This window comes from Chelonia mydas, chromosome 1, assembly GCF_015237465.2.
Source record: "Chelonia mydas isolate rCheMyd1 chromosome 1, rCheMyd1.pri.v2, whole genome shotgun sequence".
Classification (NCBI taxonomy): Eukaryota; Metazoa; Chordata; order Testudines; family Cheloniidae; genus Chelonia; species Chelonia mydas.
Window position 1 is genome coordinate 118222530 of NC_057849.1, and position 24984 is coordinate 118247513.

The 24984-nt window shown below is 40.3% G+C and overlaps 1 protein-coding gene across 4 annotated transcripts in view; it reads left to right on the plus strand.

Moving 5' to 3' along the window:
• Positions 1–24984, plus strand: part of VWA3B (von Willebrand factor A domain containing 3B) — a 108876-nt gene that overhangs the window by 37627 nt on the left and 46265 nt on the right. For all 4 annotated transcript variants that reach the window (XM_043537604.1, XM_043537599.1, XM_027825804.3 and 1 more), the window contains 9 exons: positions 817–948; positions 9224–9322; positions 10722–10904; positions 14738–14865; positions 16191–16375; positions 17007–17144; positions 18315–18354; positions 18468–18624; positions 24698–24816. In XM_043537604.1, the coding sequence (XP_043393539.1) occupies positions 817–948; positions 9224–9322; positions 10722–10904; positions 14738–14865; positions 16191–16375; positions 17007–17144; positions 18315–18354; positions 18468–18624; positions 24698–24816 (1181 nt within the window). The remainder of the gene's footprint in view (positions 1–816; positions 949–9223; positions 9323–10721; positions 10905–14737; positions 14866–16190; positions 16376–17006; positions 17145–18314; positions 18355–18467; positions 18625–24697; positions 24817–24984) is intronic.

Sequence of the window (24984 nt, forward strand, 5' to 3'; positions counted from 1 at the left end):
CTACTGAGCATGTGTGAATTGTGATTTTTCCAAAGGCTTGTAACTAGAGCTGGGTGACATTTTTGGGACAAATAATTTATTCACCAAAAAATGCATTTTTGGGTTAACCAGAATAGTTCGTGAATTTGTGTTGAGTTCACTGAATAGTTTTGACCGAACTGAAAGAAAAAAAACATTTTGGTAATGTTGAAATGAAACATTTCATTTAAACCTGTAAAATTTCTTTTGGACTTTCAAGGCATTTTGACAAAAGCAAAATTTTTTAGTAAAAGTCACAAGCAGGACGTGGGCAATAAACAATAAATCGCAGAAGTCTGAGCCCCATGGTGTGAGGCTGCAGTTGTGGAGGTCACGTAAAATCACGGAATCCATGACTGACTTGTCATTTCACTTTACCCATGTTTAATTCCCCCCTGTGCCTGATGAGAAAAGGGATTAGAACTTGGGTCTCCCACACCCTAGGTAAATGCCCTAAATACCAGACTATAGAGTCATTCTCACTCTCTTTCCCTGGCCCAATGGCTATTTATTGTCATTCAAAGTGGCAATTCATAGTCATTCATGACAAAATTATAAGCAACTGAAGGATCTTATAATGGGAAATGTCAGGGAAACTTAATAATAGGTGATGCTACTATCTCCCACCTAACATATATGTATAAAGAATACTTGTCATTATTTATTGGGATTATACTACCAATTATACATGAATGAAAACTGCTCTTGTTGATGTTTCTCTCCCAACTTAACATGGGTTGGTCTTTTTTTTTCTTTTTTTTTAATATTGAGAAAAATGCAACTGACTATCTCTTACAGGAACAACTGAGACACAAAAGCAGATTTAACTTTGTGAAATTTGATGCTCAAGCAGTAGCTTGGCAAGAGAAACTTGCTCAAGTTAATGAAGAGAATTTGCAAGATGCTTGGCTTTGGATAAAAGAACTGGAGGTAAAATAGAGAGAAACATATCAAGAAGCATGTATGAGCTAAGTTACATGTACATCCCCTATTTGTATAATATTATTCAGTTAATTGAGTTAATTTAACTAGTAATGTGGCAAGTGTGACCATGAGGAGTTCTAGAAGGCACTCATATTCAGTAGTTATATAGAGTTTGTATTTGATTTTAGTGAAGCTGAGAGACAGAGTGTTGGAGCCTCAGATCAGGGATAGTCTTTTAACAGTGTTTTATATTGGTTATTTATTATATAACAGAAAAAGCATGTGTTTATGATACTAAAATTCTTTATATCTCCTAGTCCAGTGATTTATTTGTGGAGTTCCTGGGAGTGAGGGGTGGGCAAGGTGAAGAAGCCACGTAAGGATTTTGAAGCTGTGAACTAATATAAAGAGAATGTCTTAATATATTTTGTAAATGGCAAGAAATCACAGAATAATATAGAGGGGAGGGGGAACATTGCTAAGCTCTGGGTAGGGAGTTACTGAATGTTTAGAATCAGGGAACAGATAGTTTAATGAGTATGAAATCAAATTTTCTGGGCTTCCTCCAGTCCCTGCAAATAAAGCACTGCTTTACTTAAGTCAGGTATGCAATACAATATCATGCAAGACTGGGAATACCTTGAAAAGGCATCCATTTGGCATAATTTCAGCCAGTCAATGAGGAACATCCATTTTCTTTGTTATTCAGTAGGGCTGGCTAAGTGGGTGTCTTTATGAATTTCCTGTCATGCACTCAGCTCTAGATCTTTTTGTTCTTGTGCAATTCCCTGTGCTTTTCAAACTACTGCCAAGCATGACATCTGTTGCTGACCTGCAGTATATTTAAAAGAGCATGTGTGTAAGTCTTAAGATCAGAAGGTGGCTTTAAGAAGAAAGTTAAAGAGAACAGCAAATCACTAGGAATATTAATCAAAACAAATTCTTTGATATCATGTAATGCACTTGGATCCCCTTGAGGGGGTGTTTAAAAGGAGACAGGCCTGTAAAACAGTAACAGTTCTTGGAAAATTCCCTTACAAGTGGCAACACTTATATCATATGGGATGATAACGGTATCATATACGAGGTATGTCAAATTTGCTAAAACTAACAGATAAAAATATCAGTGATGTGTTGAATACAGTACTGCTTCAGAGTTCTTGAGATGATGGAAAACTAGATGATGGGACAACTTCAAGTGTTTTCTTCACATCACTTGGATTACCAAGCAAATCTGTTTTTCCATGATGTGCTAGAGCATATTTTGTTTATTTCAAATTAGGTCAAAAACAAAAGAACCAAAAGATGAACAATTTAAACATGATGTATTTAGGATTGACATGCCCCTAATATTAGTAGCTGTGTATACTGCTCCCAAAAAAACTACATATACATATACTGGAGCACTACATATACTCCAATGGGAGCTGCGGCAAGTGGTGAGCTGCAGGGACACGGTGGGTGCTGCTTCCCGCAGCTCCCACTGGCTGGGAACGGCGAACCGCGGCCACTGGGAGCTGCGGGGGGCTGTGCCTGCGGATGGTCAACGTCAGCAAAATGTCTCGCTGCCTGCAATCAGATTACCCTGATGGGCTGCATGCGGCCCGCAGGCCACAGGTTGGCCACCACTGACCTGCGCGTTGGTGGGATCCTCCGTTTCCGCAGGTACTGCGAAAGCCAAAGACCCTAAGTGGGCCATTTCTGAGAGGAGTGGCAATGGGGTACCGACTGAGCCAGTTAAACATCCTGCACTGAGAAGCTCAGCACATAGCACAGCCACATCGGTACTGGCAACTACAGCGGCACCACCAAAAACGTCCTCTTCGGTACCGGTGCTCACAGACTCGCAAGAATTCCTTTTCCATAAAGACTTGCTAGTCTTTGCAACACCGGCATCTCCCCTTCTAGGTACCGATGTTATTCCGGCATATTTGGTACTGTGTCAGTTTTCACCACCATCCAGATTGGTCCCACCCTTTTCCAGTGAGGAGGGTGATGATGAGGAAGGGGACATTTACTCCTCACACCACTCTTCACCCATTTTGGCAACCACAAGACCCAGTCCACCAGAACAACCCGGATATCATCCTGATGCAATGGCCTTATTGGGATCCACGGGCTGTGTACCGGCAACAATGTTCTAGGTCTCCTAGCACTCACAGGGAGAGACTGAGATGCTCCCCATCAGCCTTAGTAGGTGGTCCCTCTGAGCCTTTGGAGAAGACTTTTGAAGAGCATGAGGAGACTTTGGATTAGGAAGTTGTTAGGCTGGTGCCAAATTATGTTGAATTGCTGTGACTGATACGAATGAATGTGGCAAGCATGAGTGGTATGGCTTGGTATGTCTCAACTTGCTAGAGGATTCTGGGAGCAGGATTCTCTTAGCATTAGATAAATGATGTAAAATCACTGAAGGTGCTGGAACTGCACTGAAATGGTTAATAATGGCTCAATCTGTATGTATATTTCTACACCGAACTTTGGAATAGCAGCAGGACAAGCTCACAAAGTAAAGAAAACGTAATATCCTGTGATCAGTGGGCTTGGCACAAGCTGACCTGGGTCAAAATGACTACTTTTGATGGCAACACTCTGAGAGCTTAAGTGAATGATTGATGAGAAGGTAATAATGATTGAGCTTTGGTCTGTGTCGGTGTCTGCTTCACAGTCCCTTCCGAAATATTAATTAGAGTATACCAGTAATAAACGCTCACAAGGCATATTTCTGGGATGTGTGACTCTCTTGAGAGCAAAAGATATAAATGCTAAGCAAAGTAAATTAATTAGATTAGTTCCCCAATTAATATCTGAAGAGGTTCGAGACTGTGAGACAAAGTCCCCAGGGTAACCTAGACTCCGCTTTGAGGGATCTTTGTGGAATTCTAGAACCAGAAGGGCTCAGGGTGACCTAGGCCCTGCTTTGGGAATGTTTGACAGACCAAGTACCTGAGAGGGAAAAGAAGAGAAGAGAAGAAGTCTCCATCTAGAATTGGTAGATATATCTGCTTTGACAATTAGGATACTGTGCAGAGATAACATAGTTACTGAGGATGTATGCGTGGGGAGCTGAGGCTTATAGGAAAAGATGTGTACTGTGTAACCTTAACTGCTTGTGTGATTCTTCCTCAAATAAATTACTGTGCATGAAGCATATTGGTTTCCGAATTCTCACTGGTACCGGTAACATCCGCCCAGCCATGGGCAATTAAAAGATGTGTTTCAACAGAAGTCACCCCACCAACCAATATCTCTTCATCTTCTCCAGACAAAGCCATCATGCCTCCACTACCTACAACAGCTAATAAACTTTAAACCATTCTAGGAGCTATTTAAAAGGATTGCTGACTCGCTCAGGACACCCTTGGAAGAAGTTGCAGAGTCTCAACACAAGCTGTTGGACACTTTGCAAACATCAACCTCATCAAAGATTGCGCTCCCCATAAATGAGGCACTCATAGATCCAGCAAAAACCATCTGGCAGACTACCCAACGATACCGCCCACTTGTAAGAGAGCGGAGAAGAATTACTAAGTTCCCTCTAATGATCTGGATTTTTTGTTTTCACATGCCTCAATGAATTTCTTTGTGGTAGAGGCCATGAATGAATGGCGCAGACAACACCACTCCAGAACCACCCCGTATGATTAAGACTGGAAGTGGTTAGACCTCTTTGGGCACAAGGCCTATTCGTCAGTGACTCTGCAATTCAGAATCGCCAGTTACGATGCACTAATGGCCAAATACAATCACACAAATTATTTTAAGATGTCTGAGTTTATTGATTGCATCCTTGATGACAAAAAAAAAAAAAAAACAACCAAAACAATTCAAAGCAGTCATCTTGGAGGGTCACCTTCTTGCATGGATAGCCTTTCAAGCTTTGTTGCATGCATCAGACACAGTGGCATGATCCATTGCTATAGCCAGAGTTATGCAACAGGCTTCTTGTCTCCACCTCTCTGGGTTTCTGAAAAGTATAATCTACGGTTGATCTTCCCTTTGAGGGCTTGAAATTGTTCGAAGCCAAGACTGATGAATCCCTCCACACCCTAAAAAATACTAGGAGAACTCTTCGTCTTTAGGCATTCACACATCTGCACCAAGAAGGAAGCCAGGGAAATACCATTCAGCACAACGAACAGGGCCTGCACCATACGTCCAACCACAGAGACAATATGACCCACAAAAATGCAGACTGGGGTAGGCAAACTTTTTGGCCCGAGGGCCATATCTGGGTAGGGAAATTGCATGCAGGGCCATGAATGTAGGGCTGGGGAAGGGGGTTGGGGTGTGGGAGGGAGTGGGATGGGCAAACGTTTTGGCCCGAGGGCAGGGGGTTAGGGTGCAGGAGGGGTGCTGGGTGCAGGGAGGCTCGGAGAGGTGCAGGGTGCAGGAGGGGGCTCAGGGCAGGTGGTTGGGGTGCAGGAGGGGTGCTGCAGGGAGTTGGGGTGCAGAAGGGGTGCGGGGTGTGGCAGGGGGTTGGGGTGCTGGCCCGCGGGACATAGTTTGCCCACCCCTGATGTAGACAGAGGCCTACATAGATGCAGACCACTCCCAACTCAGCCATCAACATCCCAACAACCCTCCTGGAAACTGCAATTTTGAGTGTTTTGGTCGAGGGCCTGAGATGCCTCCCCCATTTTCAAGTGCTGAAACCATCAACAACCGTCCATCCTTTCAGTGGCCCTCAGTCTCCATTCCACCCAGTATGACAGACCATCACCTCGGACAAATTGGGTATTAGAAATTTTCAACACTAGTTACTCAATTCAGTTTACCTCCTTCCCTCCTCACTGTTCTCCCTCCCTGTTCCTCAGGGCCCCTTCTCACGAGCACCTTCTACAACAGGAAATAGAATCAGTATCGACACAATATAAAGGGAAGGGCTTTTATTCCCATTACTTCTTAACCCAGAAAAAGACTTGGGGATGGAGGCCCATTCTTGACCTAAGGAAACTCAACAAGTTCATGAAGGTTCAGTGGTTCAGGATGGTCATGCTAGCAATGATAATCCCAGAACTGTAACAGGAGGACTGGTTCTCAGCCCTTGACCTCCAAGATGTATATTCTCATATCACCATACACCCATCACACAGGAGATTCCTTGTATTTGTTCTGGGACAAGATCACTACCAGTACAAAGTACTGCCTTTTGGCGTCTCTACAGCTCCCTGGGTGTTCTCCAAGGTTCTCGTATTGGTGGCAGCCCACCTCTGCAAGCAAGAGGTCACGATATTCCCCTTCTTGGACGACTGTCTACTCAAAGTCCTCTCCTGGGAAGACACCTTTGAAACTACTCAAAAGATGATGGCTCTCTTCTCACAGCTAGAACTACAAATAAACATGCAAAAATCAATGTTGGCACCTGAACAAAAACTAGAATTCATTGGGGCCCACCTTGATGCACTGGAGCCCAAAGCCTCATTACCATTACACAGATTTGTCACCCAAGTTAATCTGTTTGTCACGTACAAAACAGCCTACAGATATCAGCCAGGACTTGCCTGCAATTATTAGATCATATGGCAGCAACCACGTTTGTTGTAAGGTGTGTCAGGCTACATATGCATTGTCAGTGCTGGCTCAGGACGGTATACATTCTGCACAGACATAGCCTGAACAAGTGTCTTACGATGTCACTCACAGTCAAAAACTCTACACTGGTGGACTCAACCCCACAACGAGTTCCCTTCACACAACCCCGTCCGTCAATGATACTTACAACAGATGCTTCTCTGTTAGTTTGGGTAGCACACTTGCACAACCACATAATCCCGGGCTGGTGGTCCCCCTTGGAGTAAACATTACGCATCAACCTACAGGAACTACAAGCAGTCTGCAATGCATGCTCACGCTTTTTACCTCTGATCAGGAACAAGACCATAAAGGTACTGATGGACAACATTGCTTGCATGTTTTATATAAACCTTCAAGAGGAAGCAAAATGACCAAAGCACTGAGATTATGGAGCAGGTGCATCCATCACAATATCCACATATCAGCTACTTATCTACTAGGATGTCAGAACACCAGAGTGGATACGCTAAGCAGAAAATTCTCTCAGGACCATGAGTGGGAAATAAACACCACGGTCCTACAAAATATATTCAGACACTGGGGTTTCCTGACTATAGACCTTTTTGTGACAGCCCAGAATGCCAAGTGTCCACAATTTTGCTCAAGAACGGGATTGGGGCCCTGATCTTGGGGCAGTGCTTTCCTCATCAAAAAGGATGTGCCTCTGCTTTATGTGTTTTCCCTTAGCTCCCCCTATCCAGGATGATATACAAGATAAAGACAGAACAATCCAGAATCATCTTGGTAGCTCCCATGTGGCCCAGACAAACTTGGTTCCCTTACCAGATGAAGATGGTGGTATGCCCACCACTCACTGTTTGCCCTCTTTCACGTCTTCTGTCTCAGGATGCAGGTCAGGTTCACCACCCAAACTTGGAGATCCTTCACCTGAAAGCATGATTCTTCGATGGTTCCAGGACAATGAAATGACCTGTTCGGAAGATGTAAGGGACATACAATTAAACAGCAGAAGGTAGACTACACATTATACTTACCTGCACAAATGGAAGAGATTCCACATATTAAGCTCATGCTCAAATAAATTGGTTAGTCTCTAAGGTGCCACAAGTACTCCTTTTCTTTTTGCGAATACAGACTAACACGGCTGTTACTCTGAAACATTCCACATATGGTGTCAGAACAAGCAAATCATGGATATTATCTTCCCCTTGCCATTGGTACTAGATTACATACTGGAGCTAAAGAAATCAGGTCTATCCTCGAGCTCACTAGAGTACACCTTGCAGCCATCACGGCTTTCTGTCATGAAGTTGACAGGTACTCAGTCTTCATCCATCCTATTACTAAATGATTCCTCAGGAGTATTCGGAACCTCTATCCTGAAATATAAGCCCCCACCCAACCCTGGGACCTTAACCTAGTACTACGCTGTCTTCCTGGTCCCCTGTTTGAACCCTTGGTGACATGTTCTCTTGTGCACCTGTCGATGAAGGTGGCCTTTCTTGTCACCATCACAACCTTCCGACGAGTAGGAGATCTAGGGGCTCTCATGGCATTCCCCCCATATACAATCCTTTTCAAAGACAAGGTTACTTTAAGACCACATCCTAAATTTCTACCTAAAATGCTTTCCTCATTCCACTTGAACCAACCTGTCTACCATCCATCATTCTTCCCTAAACCTCATGAGAACAAACTAGGCAATGGTCCATACTCTAGATGTTAGACGGGCATCAGCATTCTATCCTGAAAGGACAAAACCCTTCAGAAAGTCACCAAAGCTATTCCTTTACATTATGGAAAGACTGAAGGACCTGCCATATCCAAGCAGAGGCTCTCAAAATGGATTTTTGGGTGCATTCACCTTTGCTACTGCCAACATGATCTGCAACCCACCCACCCCCCAGGCAGTCGCACACTCCACCAGATCGCTCTCCAATTCAATAGCCTTCCTAAACAATGTACCCATCATAGACATCTGTAAAGCAGCCACTAGGGTGTCAGCCCACACGTTCATGGAGCACTACCCAACTGAACAAGTTGACCTCGAATGCTCTGTTAGGACTCTGTCTTATCCTCATTTGCAAAGCTACTTCCTTCCACCAAGGGACACTGCTGTATAGTCACTAAAGTGGAGCATCCACAGGGATAGCACTCGAAGAAGAAGAAGAGACGGTTACTCACCTTGTGCAGTAACTGAGATTCTTCAAGATGGGTGTCCCTGTGTGTGATCCACTACTCACCCTCCTCCCCTCTACTTTGGAGTTCAGAGATGCACTCTATGGTGGAGAAGAAACTGAGGGCAGTTTGGTTGCACAGTGCTATGTAGCTGCCAGGAGTGGCTTAAGACTGGGAGAGAGCATGTGCGGCCCAAACGGGCATTGCTACTGAAAGTCTCTGATCGCAGGCACAGGGACGTAGATTCGCCTAAAGTGGGGCACCCATAGGGACACCCATTTTGAAGAACCTCAGTTACTACACAAGGTAAGAAACCCTCTCTTCCAGTCCCTTGATATCTAAGCTATACTTATTTGCACAGCCATTGAATACTGAATTAGTGCAAATTTTACTATTACCACTTCCATCAAATTTCTGACCAGCTGACACTCAACATGTAATTTATACCGTGTCACTGCTTTATCATGAATTTGCTCCTGTAATTGCTAGAAAAGAGCTGATGGTCTATTTTTAGCAGTGTAACAATATTTTGTGTATACCCCCCCCTTCTTATTTGGGTTTTTAGGTTGGCAGTTCCACAAATACGCTCAAAGCACTTCAAATTGCGCTTGCTGATAGTGACATTCAAGCCATTTATCTTCTGACTGATGGGAGACCTGACCAGGTATTTGTGAAACAAGAAAACAGAGATGGGGTAGTGTGATGATTTGGTGGTAGTGTTAGGATGCCGAAGCACAGCTTTAGGGATGAATAAAATATCCAGGAGGCTCAAGCTTTTGAGGTTGTGTGTTGCAAAATTGATACAATTAATCTCTAAACTAGTGGTAGTGGGGTTTATATCCTTTACTCTCTTACGGCAACCCTGTTTTATCTGATTTATGGCATCTAATTTAATTCTATAGGAAGCTTTTTTAATCAGCTGGTGGTTGGCTAAAAGGCTGAAGGGATAGCTTAAAATCTAAGATTAAATAGTAAAACTTGTATATAAGGTAATATTAAGAGAAAAATTCTCATGAATTAAAAAAATGCAGAAAAATTGCAAATCCAACAGTATATTTGGATTTAAAGATTCCCCTTCAGTGTTACAGCTGAAACATTGCAGTCTTGTGCGCTGCATGAGAACCAGAAAGTGAAAGACTAATAAGAAGATAAAGAGATGGCCCTCCAACTACAATACTTCCTTCCACCCCCAAATAATACATACAAGTTATTCTGGGGGAGCAGGTGCAAAAAAGTAGGCATGTAGATCCTCTCCCATCCATTTGCTGGAAGTACATAAGGGCTATCCCATCTCTGGCAAATTGATGTTGTAGTAAATATTGTAGGCAGAAAATTAGCTGTTGACTTAAATTTATCATAGATTTTTTTTCAAGTATCTGTTCTATTGTAAACTGCTGTTTGTATAATGTAAAACATCTCTTATTGATAACATTGGGTCAGATTCTCATTTCACAAGGTATAGTTCTGGAATAACTTCAAACTCTTGGTTTATATAAGTGGAAGTAAGATCAAAATTTGTGCCAATATGTTTATAGCAGATGAAGTTGTGTTATTTTAGCACAAAATGGCTTGAGGTTTGAGAAGATATAATGCAGCAAACAAAAACTGAAAGGAAAGCACCTCTAGTTCAGCTACAAGTGCTATACAAGAGACAAAAATGAAAATTTAAGTTATAGTTCATGGTGAAAACTGGCCAATATGCTGATAGGGGCATTTTAAAAATAATTCATTTTCCGGGGAAAATTCAGCTCAGTTGCAACATCTGGCATTCAGCAAAGTCTAGATATTACTTAGATTAAAAGCTGAGTTGAATGATACCTGAAGTGTATTGCTCAAGCTCACATGATAAATCAGTGATTCAGGTAGTGTTATAAACCAGGATCTTCTTGGATCTTTAGGGAAAAGTGCAAATATTTTTCTTTTTCTTTGTGCCTTGAACAGAAGGGATTGGTCCTACAAGCAGTGCCATGGCTAGTGAAATTCTGTACAGTGTTTGTTAAATAGTTGTTTATCTGCAGCATATCTAACACTATTTATTGTATTTTATTTTTTTATTTTTACAGCCACCAAAAACAATTCTGACCCAAATCCTACTTCATCATAAAGTTCCTATTCATACCATATCTTTCAACTGTGATGATACAGAGGCCAATAAATTTTTGCATGAACTGTCAACTGAAACAGGAGGACGATTTCATTACTATAATATTTATACGACGGATCCTGAAGCTCCAGAGCCTATTGTGGTGAGTATTTCAAACTAAATATGAGAGTATGAATCTTCATGGCATGTTACGGCACAACAGAGCTTACATATATGCAATTTGATAAGTATGTGACTTAGGAAAGAGGCTAATCACTTAATCACAGTCAGGCTGAAGTGATCTTAAAGCTCCAGGCTTGCCATTGCTCAGTGATAGAATTTTATTAGGCCGTAACAAACCTAAATCACAAATATCATTTAATGTATATGTGATGTTCCCCTCTGGTGTTTTCTGGACCGGTGATCTGCTAGGCCTCCCTAATCCTTGACTCTGGGAGCCAGCCTTACCCTGCTCTGCTGTGAGAGCCCCCACTCCTGGGCTGTTCACACACAGCCTCTGGCATGTAAGCTGCTCCCAGCTACCTGCAAGCGAATGACACTAGCCAGTATCTCTGGTCCCAGACACAACCCTAGGAACCTCCGTCGTGCAGTGTCCAGTAATGCCTGCTGGATGCTGCAAGTTTATATAAGTTAGTCAATTTAACAAAGAAATTGATATGTACCAGGCTTGTTCTCCCAAGGGGAGTCTCTGCAAAGCAAACGCACTGCTTCAGGTAGAATAAACAAACAGATTTATTAAATATAAAGATAGATTTTAAGTGATTATAAGTCAAAGCATAACAAGTCAGAGTGATTACCAAAATAAAATAAAATATAAGCACGCAGTCTGAACTCTCAACCCTGTTAGACTGGGCAGCAACTAGATTAAGCAGTTTTTCTCACCCCACTGAATAGTGCAGCCCTTAATCTACAGGTTTGTTCCTTAAACCTGGGCCAATCTCCTCTGTTGGACTCTTGTCTTCTCAGTGTCCTGGTTGTTTGCAGCATAGGTGGGGCAGGAGAAGGGCCCAGTATGTGCCCACTCTGCCTGTTTTATACTCTCAATCCATGTGCTTGTAGAACAGAAGTCTAGGCAGGTCTGTGTGTCATTGCTGAATCTCTTCAGGCAAGGTTGAGCAATTGCCCTGTTGGGGCCTCATGCAGGTGAGTTATTGCATTGTAGCTCCCTTGCTGGACAACGGCTGTTGATGGGTTGTTTGACACCCTGCCCGGGCGTTGGTTTCTTTCCTTGCTGTTGCCTCTGGGGAGCTAATATCTGGCTGATTCCCCAATTTACAGCATGCTTTAGTGACCACCATACAACACAATTCTCATAACTTCATATGCATTAATGATGCACATATATGGATAGAGAAATGTTTTTCAGCAGATCATAATCTTTCCCCTGATACCTTACAAGGCATGCTTTATATGTGAGATCACGATTATATGAAAATGAAGAATATGGGGCTTACAATATGTTCCCCCAAGGTACAGAATGTTACAGTATATTTATATGGGTATTGTTAGTTTAAAAACACATGGAGGTCAAATTCTGCCCGGAAAAAGCAGGTGTGATTTCTGGTATCGCAAATGGGAGTTATGCTTACACCTGAACTGAAATTGATCTATGATTTTTACTTCAACAATAAATGTCCTGTTAATTAATGCAAGCATATAGAGCTAAAGAGAGTTTCATGCCTAACGTTATGACATACAGTTGCCACTGGAGGGAGAGGGTACAGGAGGGAATAAAACCATATCCATAAGCACTAAATTTACAAAAACAGCACAGACCTACCAAGTGTAATTAATAAGCTCAATCTAAAAATCCCCAGTAGTAAATTTCTTCATGGACTTCCAGAAATAATCATGTTTTTTTTTAAATATTCTTGTTTTGAATTAAAGCATACAACCAATTAATTAGTTCCCCAAACACAAGGAAAAGTGGAATAAGAACTAGCATAATTAGGAACAAGAGAGTAGTATGAAATTTTGAACATCACAAACCATAATTCAGAGAAGCAAGACTAGAAATAATGCAGTTTAAAATATTCCATAGGCTGTACTAGATGCCCTTATAGCTCAGCTGGTGTGGATTGTGTGAATCCAGAATGTGTTGGAAAGGTTGGAAGGATGAAGCTTGTATCATTCGCATGCTGTGCTCTTGCACTAGTGGGGCAATATTGGAGCCATCTTTGGAATTCACTCTGTATCCCATCTCTGGTCCAAAAGAGCCCAAATCTATTCACCTTCCAGGCATGCTTTGAGGTGCAGCTCTTTATCCCAAGTTTTGGAGATGCAGGGACATGATAAAGATGGGATTTTGGGTGCGGTGGTATAGGGTGACCAGACAGCAAGTGTGAAAAATCGGGACAGGGGATGGGGGGTAATAGGAGCCTATATAAGAAAAAGCCCCCAAATATTGGGACTGTCCCTATAAAATCAGGACATCTGATCAGCCTAGGTGGGTATTACTTCGGTTTCATTTTAATCTCCTGTAGGTTATTTACTTATTTTCTTTGTCTTAAAGTTGAGGAAAACTGTTGGTTTTGTCTCTTATATTACTGTACTTGTAATTAAATCAAAGGCACCTTAAGTTCAGTATGAGTGCTTTTCCCCCCATGTACATTAGTTATAAACATAAACAATAATAATATTAAGGACCGTCTAATAATACTAATGACTGGTTAAGAGAATATATGCATAGTACAACCAATTTTTTTTTAAAGGCTGTCAATAGAGCTGATGCAAAATGTTTCTGAAGAAATGGAACAATGTACTATTGCCATCAGTAAATAATGGGCATATGACTATAGCAGCACTTTTCTCCAGTGATCATTTAGGGTAGATTCTCCACTGCTTTGTACCTGTTGTAGTTACTTACCCCTGTGTAAAGTTGGTGTAAAATGCTACCATTCTGCACTGGTAATGTTTTACATCCAGTTTCCACTTACTCTGCACAGGTGAGATTACTACAATAGGCACAACACATTGTGGAATTAGGCCCTTAATATGTTAGGGTATTTGGGGCATTTAAAAATATTATCAAACATGAACCTGATGTTTAGATGCAGGTGCAAAGTGTCAGGATGGGCATGAACGAGGTCAATAAAGTACAGGTTTTCTACTTTTCCCTGTACCTCTTTTTGTTATCTTGTGGGTGCAGTATATGGTTTTCCTGACATGTTTAATGCTGATACAATCTCTTCATTTAAGTTCAAAGCCTTATTTATACTGAAAAAAGAAAAGGAGGACTTGTGGCACCTTAGAGACTAACAGATTTATTTGGGCATAAGCTTTCGTGAGCTACAGCTCACTTCATTGGATTTATACTGCTAGTCCTTACTCTCAGTCGTAGGTGTAATGCTGGCGTGAGATCAGAATCAGGCCTGTTTGATTGATATGCTGCTGTAATTGTTTGAAAAATAAAAAAATGTATCTTTAATGTGTAACAGTAAAAGGGAAACCATGTCAGTTACTGGAGCTTAGCTGTAATATAATACCACCACTAAACATGGACAAGGGAAGCAAAAGGTATGTAACTAAAAACTTGGAGCAACAGGGCTATTCATGTCTTTTTTTGGAGTATGTAAAATTTTTCAAAGAGATAACTGGTTTGTTAGGTAATTGCAGTCATCTTCTTAAGAAAATTACAAAGCTTACATTGTCTTGCCAAATACACTTTAGTGCTATTTTTTGCCATCAGCGTGCTTCTCCTTTGCTAAAGGATATTTCTCTGTGGGAACATGAAATTACTGCCATCATCATTTCCCTCCCTTTTAATTTTATGCTAATAGTCAGTCTATGTCAGGTGTGGGACCAAAGCAAACTTTGTTTTAGAAATGAGGGAAACTCTGAGGAAAAAATCCAAATAATCCAAAATGTTATTCCCTTTTTCTACACCAAAAACTTATTTATTGAATTGTTTCTGTAAATGAACGAAGCATGTTTTAAGTGTAATTATAGTAACACATTTGATTTTCATTTTGGCAGAGTGAAGATATATACCTTTTAAAAAGAGAAATTGAACAGGGGGAAAGAGATCTTGAGAAAGTGCAAACCTTTCACACTGAATGTCTGATGATGAACTGGTATAATGGAGAAAAAGATTGTGAAAATAAGTATGTTCTCAAACTGCCTTTATGCCTCAGAGTGCTCTATAGGTTACTCAAGCTACCCGTTAAATTTCTTGTCTTGTCTTCATTTTGCATTTTTCACCTCTGACATTCTCCTTAAGATATTTTCCTTTTGCAAAGAAAGGTTGAAAAATCTTTAATTAATACTATTGTAAGAATCTTTATGAAAAAAACAAGTCTGGAAGAAAAAGATGTTAAAATGTATTGCTTGGAATTGGAACAAAATGGTGTGTGAGCCAAGGTGGCAGCAGTAACACAGACTTGTTCAGATAGTGTGAGTATTCTTCTGCCTCCTCCAGACAGTACATGCTTAAAAAACAGTTTGTCCCTTCAGTTTGTGATCCCACAGAACAAGTTTGTACATTCATTCCATATTGATCCTTATGGTCTCAGTCCAGTTCCCACCCCTCTACCCCACCCAAAAATACCACCACATTCAGCACCAATTAACAAGCTCATTGGAAGTCTAATTGGACAAAGAGCAAATGTGCATGAAGAATGAATGTCCCTAGAGATGTCCTTTAGGTCATGGTGGATGGAGGCAGATTCCTAGGGCACTGGGGGAAAGTTTTTTCACTGCTACTAATTACACAGTTTCCATTTTATAGAAATTCAGAGGCCTTAGATCTCCAGGTATATCAAACCTTACATGAGCATTAAATAAACAAAAAGGAGGAAATTATTTCACCTAATGCCTACTTCATTTGTGTACAAGAAATAAAAAAAACAAAAAAAATACATCTCAAAAAAGGATTTAAACAATTAATGAAAACAATCTCCTGCCTTCAAAAAATGATCTGAATTCAAGCAAAAGTTCATGATTTATTGTTACAGAGGATGTGCAGAATGATTTAAGACGCATGGTAGGAGCATGGTAGGTCAGCAGCTCGGTATAAAAAAATATGTAAAGTGTTTATTTCAGGGCTTGTTGTTGTTGTTAACATTAGTAGAGACATTTATATCACTTATTATTTATAGGGTGGCTCACTCTCCTCCCTCCACCCTTGAGAATTCAAAGCAGCTATACTAGAATAGTCTGGTCTCAGTAAAGGATAAAGTATTTACATGTGTATCAGGGTTTTTTATGTGAACCTGTGAAAGTAAAACTAACAATTTTTAACCTATTTGTGAAATCAAGACCGTGGTAAAATAATGTGAATCATTTTGCAGTCTTGCAGAGCATTTGAAATCAGTATTTAAGTGCCACATGCATTTAAACTTAACGTTTGAAAAGTGGTTCCTTACGAATGCATTTATACTCTTGAAGGTTATTCACTTGCTTGTTTCTTGTCTTTATCACTCATAAACAGGCATCACAAGCAGACTCTTACTGCATCTTCTGTAACCACACACATTCAGGAGCTGAACACCTCTCCTACCAGTAGGCCATACTGTGCCTCAGAAGAGCCATTGCTGACTTCACACCAGCGTACAGTAGATGTATGGCAAACTCGTTGTGACAGTCCAGTCAGAAGGAAGACAGCACTGTATGCAGGTAACTATCTAAAATGAAGCGTGGATATTATTCAACAGAATTTATTCATCCACTGTGAAGTGATTCTGTCAATGATAAAATAAAAATTCCTCATCTCTGTTGCAAATAAAACATTTGATTATTTAAACAAAACATTATATTAAAACTCTAATTTATCTTCCATCGTTTTTGCATTTTGTTCATCTTGGACATTTACTCTAGACAGGTCAATGTCCAGTCATTTGCACTTTCTGGTACAGTGCTTTGACGGTTGGCTTACATACCCTGCAGGGGAATGCGTAATTTAAACTATTTTGATTTAAATTTTAAAAATACAGTGTAAGCAGTTCAGTTGATAGTAGGCATTTAACCCCTCTCTCTTCTTCATGCAAATAAGTGAATCATTGTTTGTGGTTATTGTGAAGAGCTCATCTGTGTGTTTTATTAGCTACAGCATTAATTTTAAAAAACCAAACCCTTGGGAAAGTACAGAGAAACAATTAGTGCTGAAGTATTGTTAGCTGTGAAGGCTTGTCTAAGATGGTTCGTTTAAGAACATGGGATGAAAACCAAAGAAGTGTTTTCAAGAATTGCAGGCAGCCATTTGATTTGTAGATTAGTTGTCCTTTTCTCTCTGTCTGAATACCTGCAGAGCAAACAAAGACTAGTCTGCTCAGGACCCTGGGCCATCGAGTGAGGTCCTATGAAGAAAGACCAGACGAGAGGCTATCTCCTGAAAGAAAGGGTTGTTTGCTCAGAAATAGCCTTAAATCTGCCACTATTTTTAAAGGCAAGTTATCACAACTGGGGGAATTGCAGTCACTTATTCTAATTTGTTTAGATCTGGTGGTACCACATTTGAAACAGAGCTGAATTGTTGATGAGCTTGTAAACTGCAGTAAAAAGAATTCTGACTGGGTTTCACTGACCTGGTCAAGGAAGCATTTTCAGCAGGATGGTAAATTTGAGATATTAAAATATGATGGCTACTGATTGAAAAATTGAATAAAATTTCACACATCTGTAAATAGCATTCAGTTTAGCATCATCTGCAAGGGAAAGAATGGTCTGTTTTTTTGGACAGACCTCAAGATCCTTGCACGCTGTCGATACGCTGTCTCTTTGGCAGGGTCATTTTCTGTGAAGGTGGTGCAGAATGCTTTCACTGAAGACTGCTGAAGGCACATCTGAATCACAGTTGTTTTTCCTGAACAGGGTGCACATCTAAGATATGCTCACTGTAATCAAAGAAACATGAAAATTGTATATTAGCTTAATGAGATGCCAGTGACACTAAGTTATTTTACTTGCGGCCTGAGTTGAGGAATAAGCTTGGTGAATCTTCCTTCTTGGGTTAAAGGCTATAAATCTAAACAAAGGTTAAAATAATTTTGAAATGATAAAATTAGGGTTTGTCTACACTGGCACTTTTGTAGCTAAAACTTGTTGCTTGAGGGTGTGAAACACCCCGTGAATGACAAAAGTTGTAGCGACGAAAAGCGCTGGTGCTGACAGCGCTTCATTGGTGGGAGCTGTGCTCCCGGTGATGAAGCTACTGGCCCCTCGTTGGAGGTGATTTTATTTTGCCACCGGGAGAAATAGTGGCCACACAGTGCACCTTACAATGGCGTGGCTGCAGTGACACAGCCGTGCCCTTGTAAGGTGCACAGTGTAGACACCTTGCACAGTGTAGACATAGCCCTAGTGCTTATCTACCTTTACATTTTTTGTTTTTATTAGTTCTTGTGAAGTGTGAGTGGTCAAGCACCACGACTGAAACACAAGAGAGATTAATTCTCATGAATAAATTTAGTAGCTGGAATAAGCATTATTATACAGCCTTAGTAGCACTTCTAATAGGCTCAGATAGAGCTTATGCTAATTACTTCATGGTGTGTGTGTGTGTTTGTGCAAAACCATTACATGATGCCTTTGTAAGTTTGTAAATGTTTTTCCACAGAGCTGAATACACAAAAGGTGGCAAAAAGAACATCTAAAGAGTACGTACCTGGGTCACACACAAGTGGTAGTGGTTTATATTTATTTTCCGTAACTGCTATATTACCAAATATGTTTCTGTCTGATATTACCTCTCACAATCTCTTATTTTTAGTTCTCTAGATACGTCTTCAGCTCATTGGCTAAAGACTCATGGTTTGGTTGCTAGACGACTCACCATAATGGATGCCTTAGCCCCTACAGCTATTCCTCACAGTACTAAATACATCCCGGTTTTAGACAAACATGTTGTTTCTAAAGTATTTGATGAGGTAAAACTCTTATGCTGTTTCAGGGGAAGCTTAAAATTTACCATTGTTTTTATTTTTTTATTATTATTTTTTTATTATTCATCTAGATAAATATGGAATAATTATGTCCTCAAGTGTCCACGGCAGAGTGTGGGTTATTCACAGTAAATGTACTGTATACATTTGGAAATATTTATTAACAACAGATATTGATAAAATAAAATTATTAATTCTGTTTCCTGCAGGGTGACAAGATAATAGAGCTTAATGCTATTTGCATTTGCATTTCTTGCCTATATACCAGTTGGTGACAGTGTGCAGCCACCAGGGGTTCAAAAATTGTTCATAGGCCATAGTCATTAATTATATTTGTTAAATCACTGGAGTTCTGAATTTTGGGCTCAGTTAGTCAGCTAGTAAACTGGTGAAGCTTTCCTGGATCACTGAGTTCTCAGAGCTACACATGTTCTCTAGAGTGCTTTTATAAAAGAACAGAATGAAATGACCGAGGGTCCCATCTTAAGAGGTGCTGAGTCCCTCTTGTGAGGTTCTGAGGGTTAACAATTCCCACTGAATTATTTGTCATGAAATATGAACCTGTGCCCTCCTCAAAGGGCAATCCATGTTGCGGAAGATTACCCCGGAGGAATTCTTATATTGGTATATTCTCTATACATGCTGAGAATTTGTGCAGATCATTCTAAATAATATGTTTTTCAAAAATAACACAGCAGTGGAAAAGCTGGAGAGCATGAGTAATGAATAATGATTAATGAATAATGAAGAGGTAAAAGCTTTGTGAATGGGATATGATGTAGACCTGAGTGAGATATTCATAACAAAATGTGAACCTGCACACAATTTAAGAGTTTTTTTAAATTTCAGTTTTAAATTCCAACTTGGGTGCATTTTTAAAGTAATTTTTGCTGTGATATTCAGATTTTTAAAGCAAAAATAGGCTCACTATTTTAGTGAAAATAGCCAAAAATATCAAGCTTGTTTCTGATAGTAAAAAAAAAAAAGGGGGGGAAGGGACAGTTTTTTAAAAGAAAGATGTCTTTTTGCATAAAAACCTTGCATAAATGTACACATTTTCATATTTCATACGTGAAAATAGCCTGTTTGCCAAAACCGAATAAAGAAAAACTTGTGTGAACCTGCACAAAACAGTAAATTTGGGTATGAAATGTCACATAACAGAAACTGTGAATTTACACAATTCTAATGGGCTATTTCCTGGCAATTGTCACTACTCCCTATGCCCTTTTCTGGAGAGCCCTACCAGCTGTTCTCTTCAGGTCTCCCCATGGAGAGTCTCCGAAGCACTCCCTTCATCTTTCCAGGATAGTCTTGAAAATTTGTTGTAACTACTGCTTGCAAGAAGCACCTTGTAAAAACTAAAAGCCTTCTAGAATAGTTTGAGCCACCTCTCTGCAAATGCTATTTTAGAGAAGTATTTTATCTAGATATTATTGGGCCAAATTAATCCATAGGGATGAATTTAAGTCATTTAGGCCATTATATTTGAAATGAATATAGTGGTATAGCTGTTAGCAAGCAATGCAATATTTTGTAGGCATTTTTGGGTTCAAGGACATAATTACAGATAGAGCTGTGCAAATTTGTTTCTTATGAGAAAAAAATTGTTTATTTGCTGAAAAATGCATTTTTGGTCAACACAAAACTATTCGAGAATCTGACCTGACAGTTTTGTTTGGGGGAAGGTTTTTCAGGGTCAGTTTGAGGGAAGTAAGAGTGAGTTTGTTCCACTTTGTATATATACTTAAATATTCACTGAGCCAAAGTGAGAGTGACTCTATAGCTGGTGATTAAAGTACTCACTTGGGGAAAGAGGGGTATGAGATGTGGATTCAAATGCCTCCTTGTAATCAGGTAGAGGGAAGATTTGAATCCACATCTCCTAGGTCAGTGCCTTAATCACCGGACTATAGAGTCACTCTCACTTTGGCCCACTGAATATTTAAAGTAGTTTTAATAAAGTGGAACAGCTTCAACAGGAGAGATTGAGAGCAACCTACCCAGAGTAAAAAGAAAAGGAGTACTTGTGGCACCTTAGAGACTAACCAATTTATTTGAGCATAAGCTTTTGTGAGCTACAGCTCACTTCATCGGATGCATACTGTGGAAAGTTTAGAAGATCTTATTATATACACACAAAGCATGAAAAAATACCTCCTCCCACCCCACTCTCCTGCTGGTAATAGCTTATCTAAAGTGATCACTCTCCTTACAATGTGTATGATAATCAAGTTGGGCCATTTCCAGCAAAAATCCAGGTTTTAGGGGAGTGAGTTTGTGTGTGTGTGGGGGGGGGGGGGGGAGGAGTGAGAAAATCAAGTTGGGCCATTTCCAACACAAATCCAGGTTATCATACACATTGTAAGGAGAGTGGTCACTTTAGATAAGCTATTACCAGCAGGAGAGTGGGGTGGGAGGAGGTGTTTTTTCATACTTTGTGTGTATATAATAAGATCTTTTAAACTTTCCACAGTATGCATCCGATGAAGTGAGCTGTAGCTCACGAAAGCTTATGCTCAAATAAATTGGTTAGTCTCTAAGGTGCTACAAGTACTCCTTTTCTTTTTGCAAATACAGACTAACACGGCTGTTACTCTGAAACCTACCCAGAGTAGTCTATAGCCTGGAAGTAGATACTTACCTGGAAGGCTGTGATTTCAATTCAAGTCCCTGCTCCAGATTTGGGATTTGAAACTGGCTGTCCCACATACCATTTTCCTAACCACCGAACTAAAGGTTATAAAGGGAAACATATATACCCGACCTGAAATAGGCTTTCCAGTTTGTTGACAAATTCCAAACCGTTTTGGAAATGAACTGATTTTCCCTGATCTTTCAGTTTGCTGGCAGAACCAAAAATATGCATTATTTGCCCAGCTCTAGTTAGAAGCAGTTATAAATTAACACTCCTGTCCTGCCAACTATTTTTACAGAGAACTTCCCCACTGATTTCATTAAGACATCCAATGAATAGCTCAATGGTAGGTTATGGCCTGAAATGCTGGAACCTGCGTTATTGCAGGTCACAAATATGCTGTATGTAAAGGAAGGAAAGGAATTGGAACTACTAATAAGTGGAGTCAACAGAATTACCTTTATCGGCCCTGGAACCCATTCTCCTTTGGAACCCATGCTAACACTTGAAGGAAAAGCTGAGAATAGGGTGTGACTTTAATTATAAATAGGTTCCTACCAAATTCACAGCCTTGAAAAATGCATCATGGACCATAAAATCTGATCTCCCCGTGAAATCTGGCTATTGTAGGGGAGAGTGAGCTCCAGCTGCTAGTCCCAGCTGGGCTGGGGAGGGGCAAGACTTCCTATTCCCCTGCAGGGGCCGCTCCCAGGGCCAGGTCAGACTCACAGCTGGGAACCTCCCCTGGCTGGAGGAAGCTGTGAGGCTGCTGGCTTGGGAGCCTAGCTCTGAAGGCAGTGCTGAGGTAAGGGTGGCAATCCCGCGACCCTCCACTGCTCTTTTCGGTCGGGACTCCATGGTTACAACACTGTCAAATTTCAGATGTAAACATCTGAAACCATTAAATTGACTATTTAAAAAATCCTATAATTGTGAAGTTGACCCAAATGGACCATGAATTTGGTAGGGCCCTAATTATAAAGCTTGAGCAGGAATTGTGAGGTTGCGTTAAGAATCTTTGTTGCTCCTATACTTTGAAAGGCTCCATTCAGAATCATAAATATGTACACAATTGTTGGTATTCTTTCTCCTTAGATCTTGGTTTTGTTGGGGTAGAATGCTCCTTTGGTTTCTTAGAGGACAACATTATTTTTATTTTCATCCTCTACAAACATTAATGCACTAACATCAGATTTATTGTTTTGGAAATAGAGAAGCAAGCAAAAAGGTTACCATGGCAATTCTTCATTAACATCATGCTCATGTGCTCTTTCATTTTTGTGTGCCCTGGCAGTTTCACCTGAGCTATTTCAAAGAGATTAATTCATTACACAATCCATCAGTTTCATATCCAGAATAAAAGGTGTTCTGGCTGTTTAGCATAATGTACAGTCCCCCTCTAGTAGTTCTGGAGGAATACTTCTCTGTAGATTCTTTTGTGTATCTGCTTTGAAGATTGTGGTGTCTTTAAGAAGTTTAATGCCATAATAATGTATGTATTTTTGCCTATCCTTTGAGTGCCACTCAGACTATTATACCCATTCTTTGAGAAGTTATATTGAATTTTAATGTATTGTACTGTTGGGATAAAGGGTGGTGCTGGGGGGACGCATTTCATTGAAAAGGGAGCCTATGTGGAGAAAATCCTGCCAGCCTCTTACCCCTTTTATGTAAAGGGGACTGCACTTGAGCAAAACTGCTGATCTCAACTATGGCAGTATGGGATTGGAAAACAGGTGATGTCTCAAGTAAGCAGGTCCCAGGTTGTTTAGGGCTTGAACTCCATCTGGAAGTCCAGAGGCAGGCATTGCTCGTTGAGTATTTCCCCCTGTGCAAAGACTGATCTCATCTGTTTGGACAAAATACTCCATTTATGAACAACTGAGCGCCACTTTCTCACTAGCTTTATCTTCTGAATGGATTTAAGGTGTACTCCATTGTGAAGTGCTTTGCTGTAGTCTATTAATGAGGTGACACAAATACATAAATCTCAGTGGAGAGGTCGTTCTCAGAAAGAAAAGGTTGGAACCTTGCAGCCAGCCGCAGATCGAGAAAAAGCCACCTGACTACTGCTGAAAGATGATCATCTAGCAATAAGTGGGAATCCAGCCAGACTCCCATGATACAGACACAAGTAACACATGGCAGAGACATACTTTCAGTTAGAGGCACTTTTTTTTTTTTAAATTGCATCTTCTGATCATTTTCTCTAACCCATCAACAGTACGTCAGTTTCATGAGGATTGAACTTCGGCCAGCTCTCTGTCATCCATGCTCCAAACTCAGCCGGACATTGGGAAAGTGATTTAAATGCACCATTTGAGACAAAAGACGTTTTGCAGAATCTGTGTTGGTACATTGAACACAGTAGTACCTTCCTCCTGTACCCCATGTTTCCTTGTGGTACCGTGCACTGGAATTTTTCCAGAATTACCCTGGAATAGTTTAGTTGTTTGAAGGGTTGTGGGAAGATGGGTTGGGTAATGTTTTTGTTTGGGGGTTGGGAAGTTGTGGGAGGTCTCACTTCCCTCTTTTCTTTAAGATCCCTTGTTAGGGTGTCTGGCTGTGCTGTTTTTGTAATGAAGTGTGCTTCTGTAGATCCTGTCATACACCTAGAGCCAAATTTTCAAAGATATTTAGACACCTAAAAATGTAGATAGACACTTTTTGCAATTTTCAAAAGTGCATATGCAGGTGAGGCGCCTCGCTCCCATTGAAATCAATGACATTGGTTTCAATGGGAGGTTAAGCATCTAACCTACTTTGATTTTTTGAAATCACAATGGGTACCTATCTGCATCTTTAGGAACCTAACTATTTTGGGGAATCTGCCCCTAGAGTATAAGATATGACATTTAAAATATTTAAATAAGTAAATTCCCTATTTGCATGTTATGTGTAGAAATAGATGGCAATAAGCTGGTGTTGTATACAAAAGTATAATACGATGATGTATTAAAACAATACAATATATAATATGTTCATGTTGTAGATCCTGTTTGCATCCTTTCTGTGCTACCCTTTATCTATTAGATTAAGACTAGAGAGAGTGCTGCTCATTCCATTTAGAAGTTAAATAGCGAGTTAGCTAGCTTAATTTCCCTTGCCTCATAAGAATTCATTTGTAGGGTTCCAACATTTATTTAAAGGGGTCACAGTAGCTATAAGATTTGTGTACACGTACTACAAGAAAATGATATCTTAATTCAGAAACAAATGTTATGTTTCAACCTCATTACCTTTGATCAGTATCAGTCTCGTGGGTCTCCAAACACTTGGTCACTCACATCAAGTGCTTGGCTTTTTCTTTATGAAATCCTTTGAGATTTGCCTTGTATACATAAGGTTGGGGTATTCCAATATTCTGGTTGATAAAGAATAACACAATAAATGAAGTCTTTGCCCTTTTTTGTGTTGTAGGTGTTACCCCTGGCCCATGTTAGCAATGACAAGAAGCGGATCACACTAATTAATCCTCAGGCAGTGAATCTTGATGCCTATAAAGAGAAACTGGAACAAGCAATTAAATCCTATGAAAGGCAAGTCTGCTCTTCAGATTTTCTCCATGCTGACAGACTAATTCCGTTTTTTCATATGATGAATTGGGTTCATTTTACATCTCTGATTGCCTTACCTATGCTTTGCTCACTAATCCATCTCCTCAAAGATGTATTTTAACATTCTGTACAACTGAGCATTTTCAAACA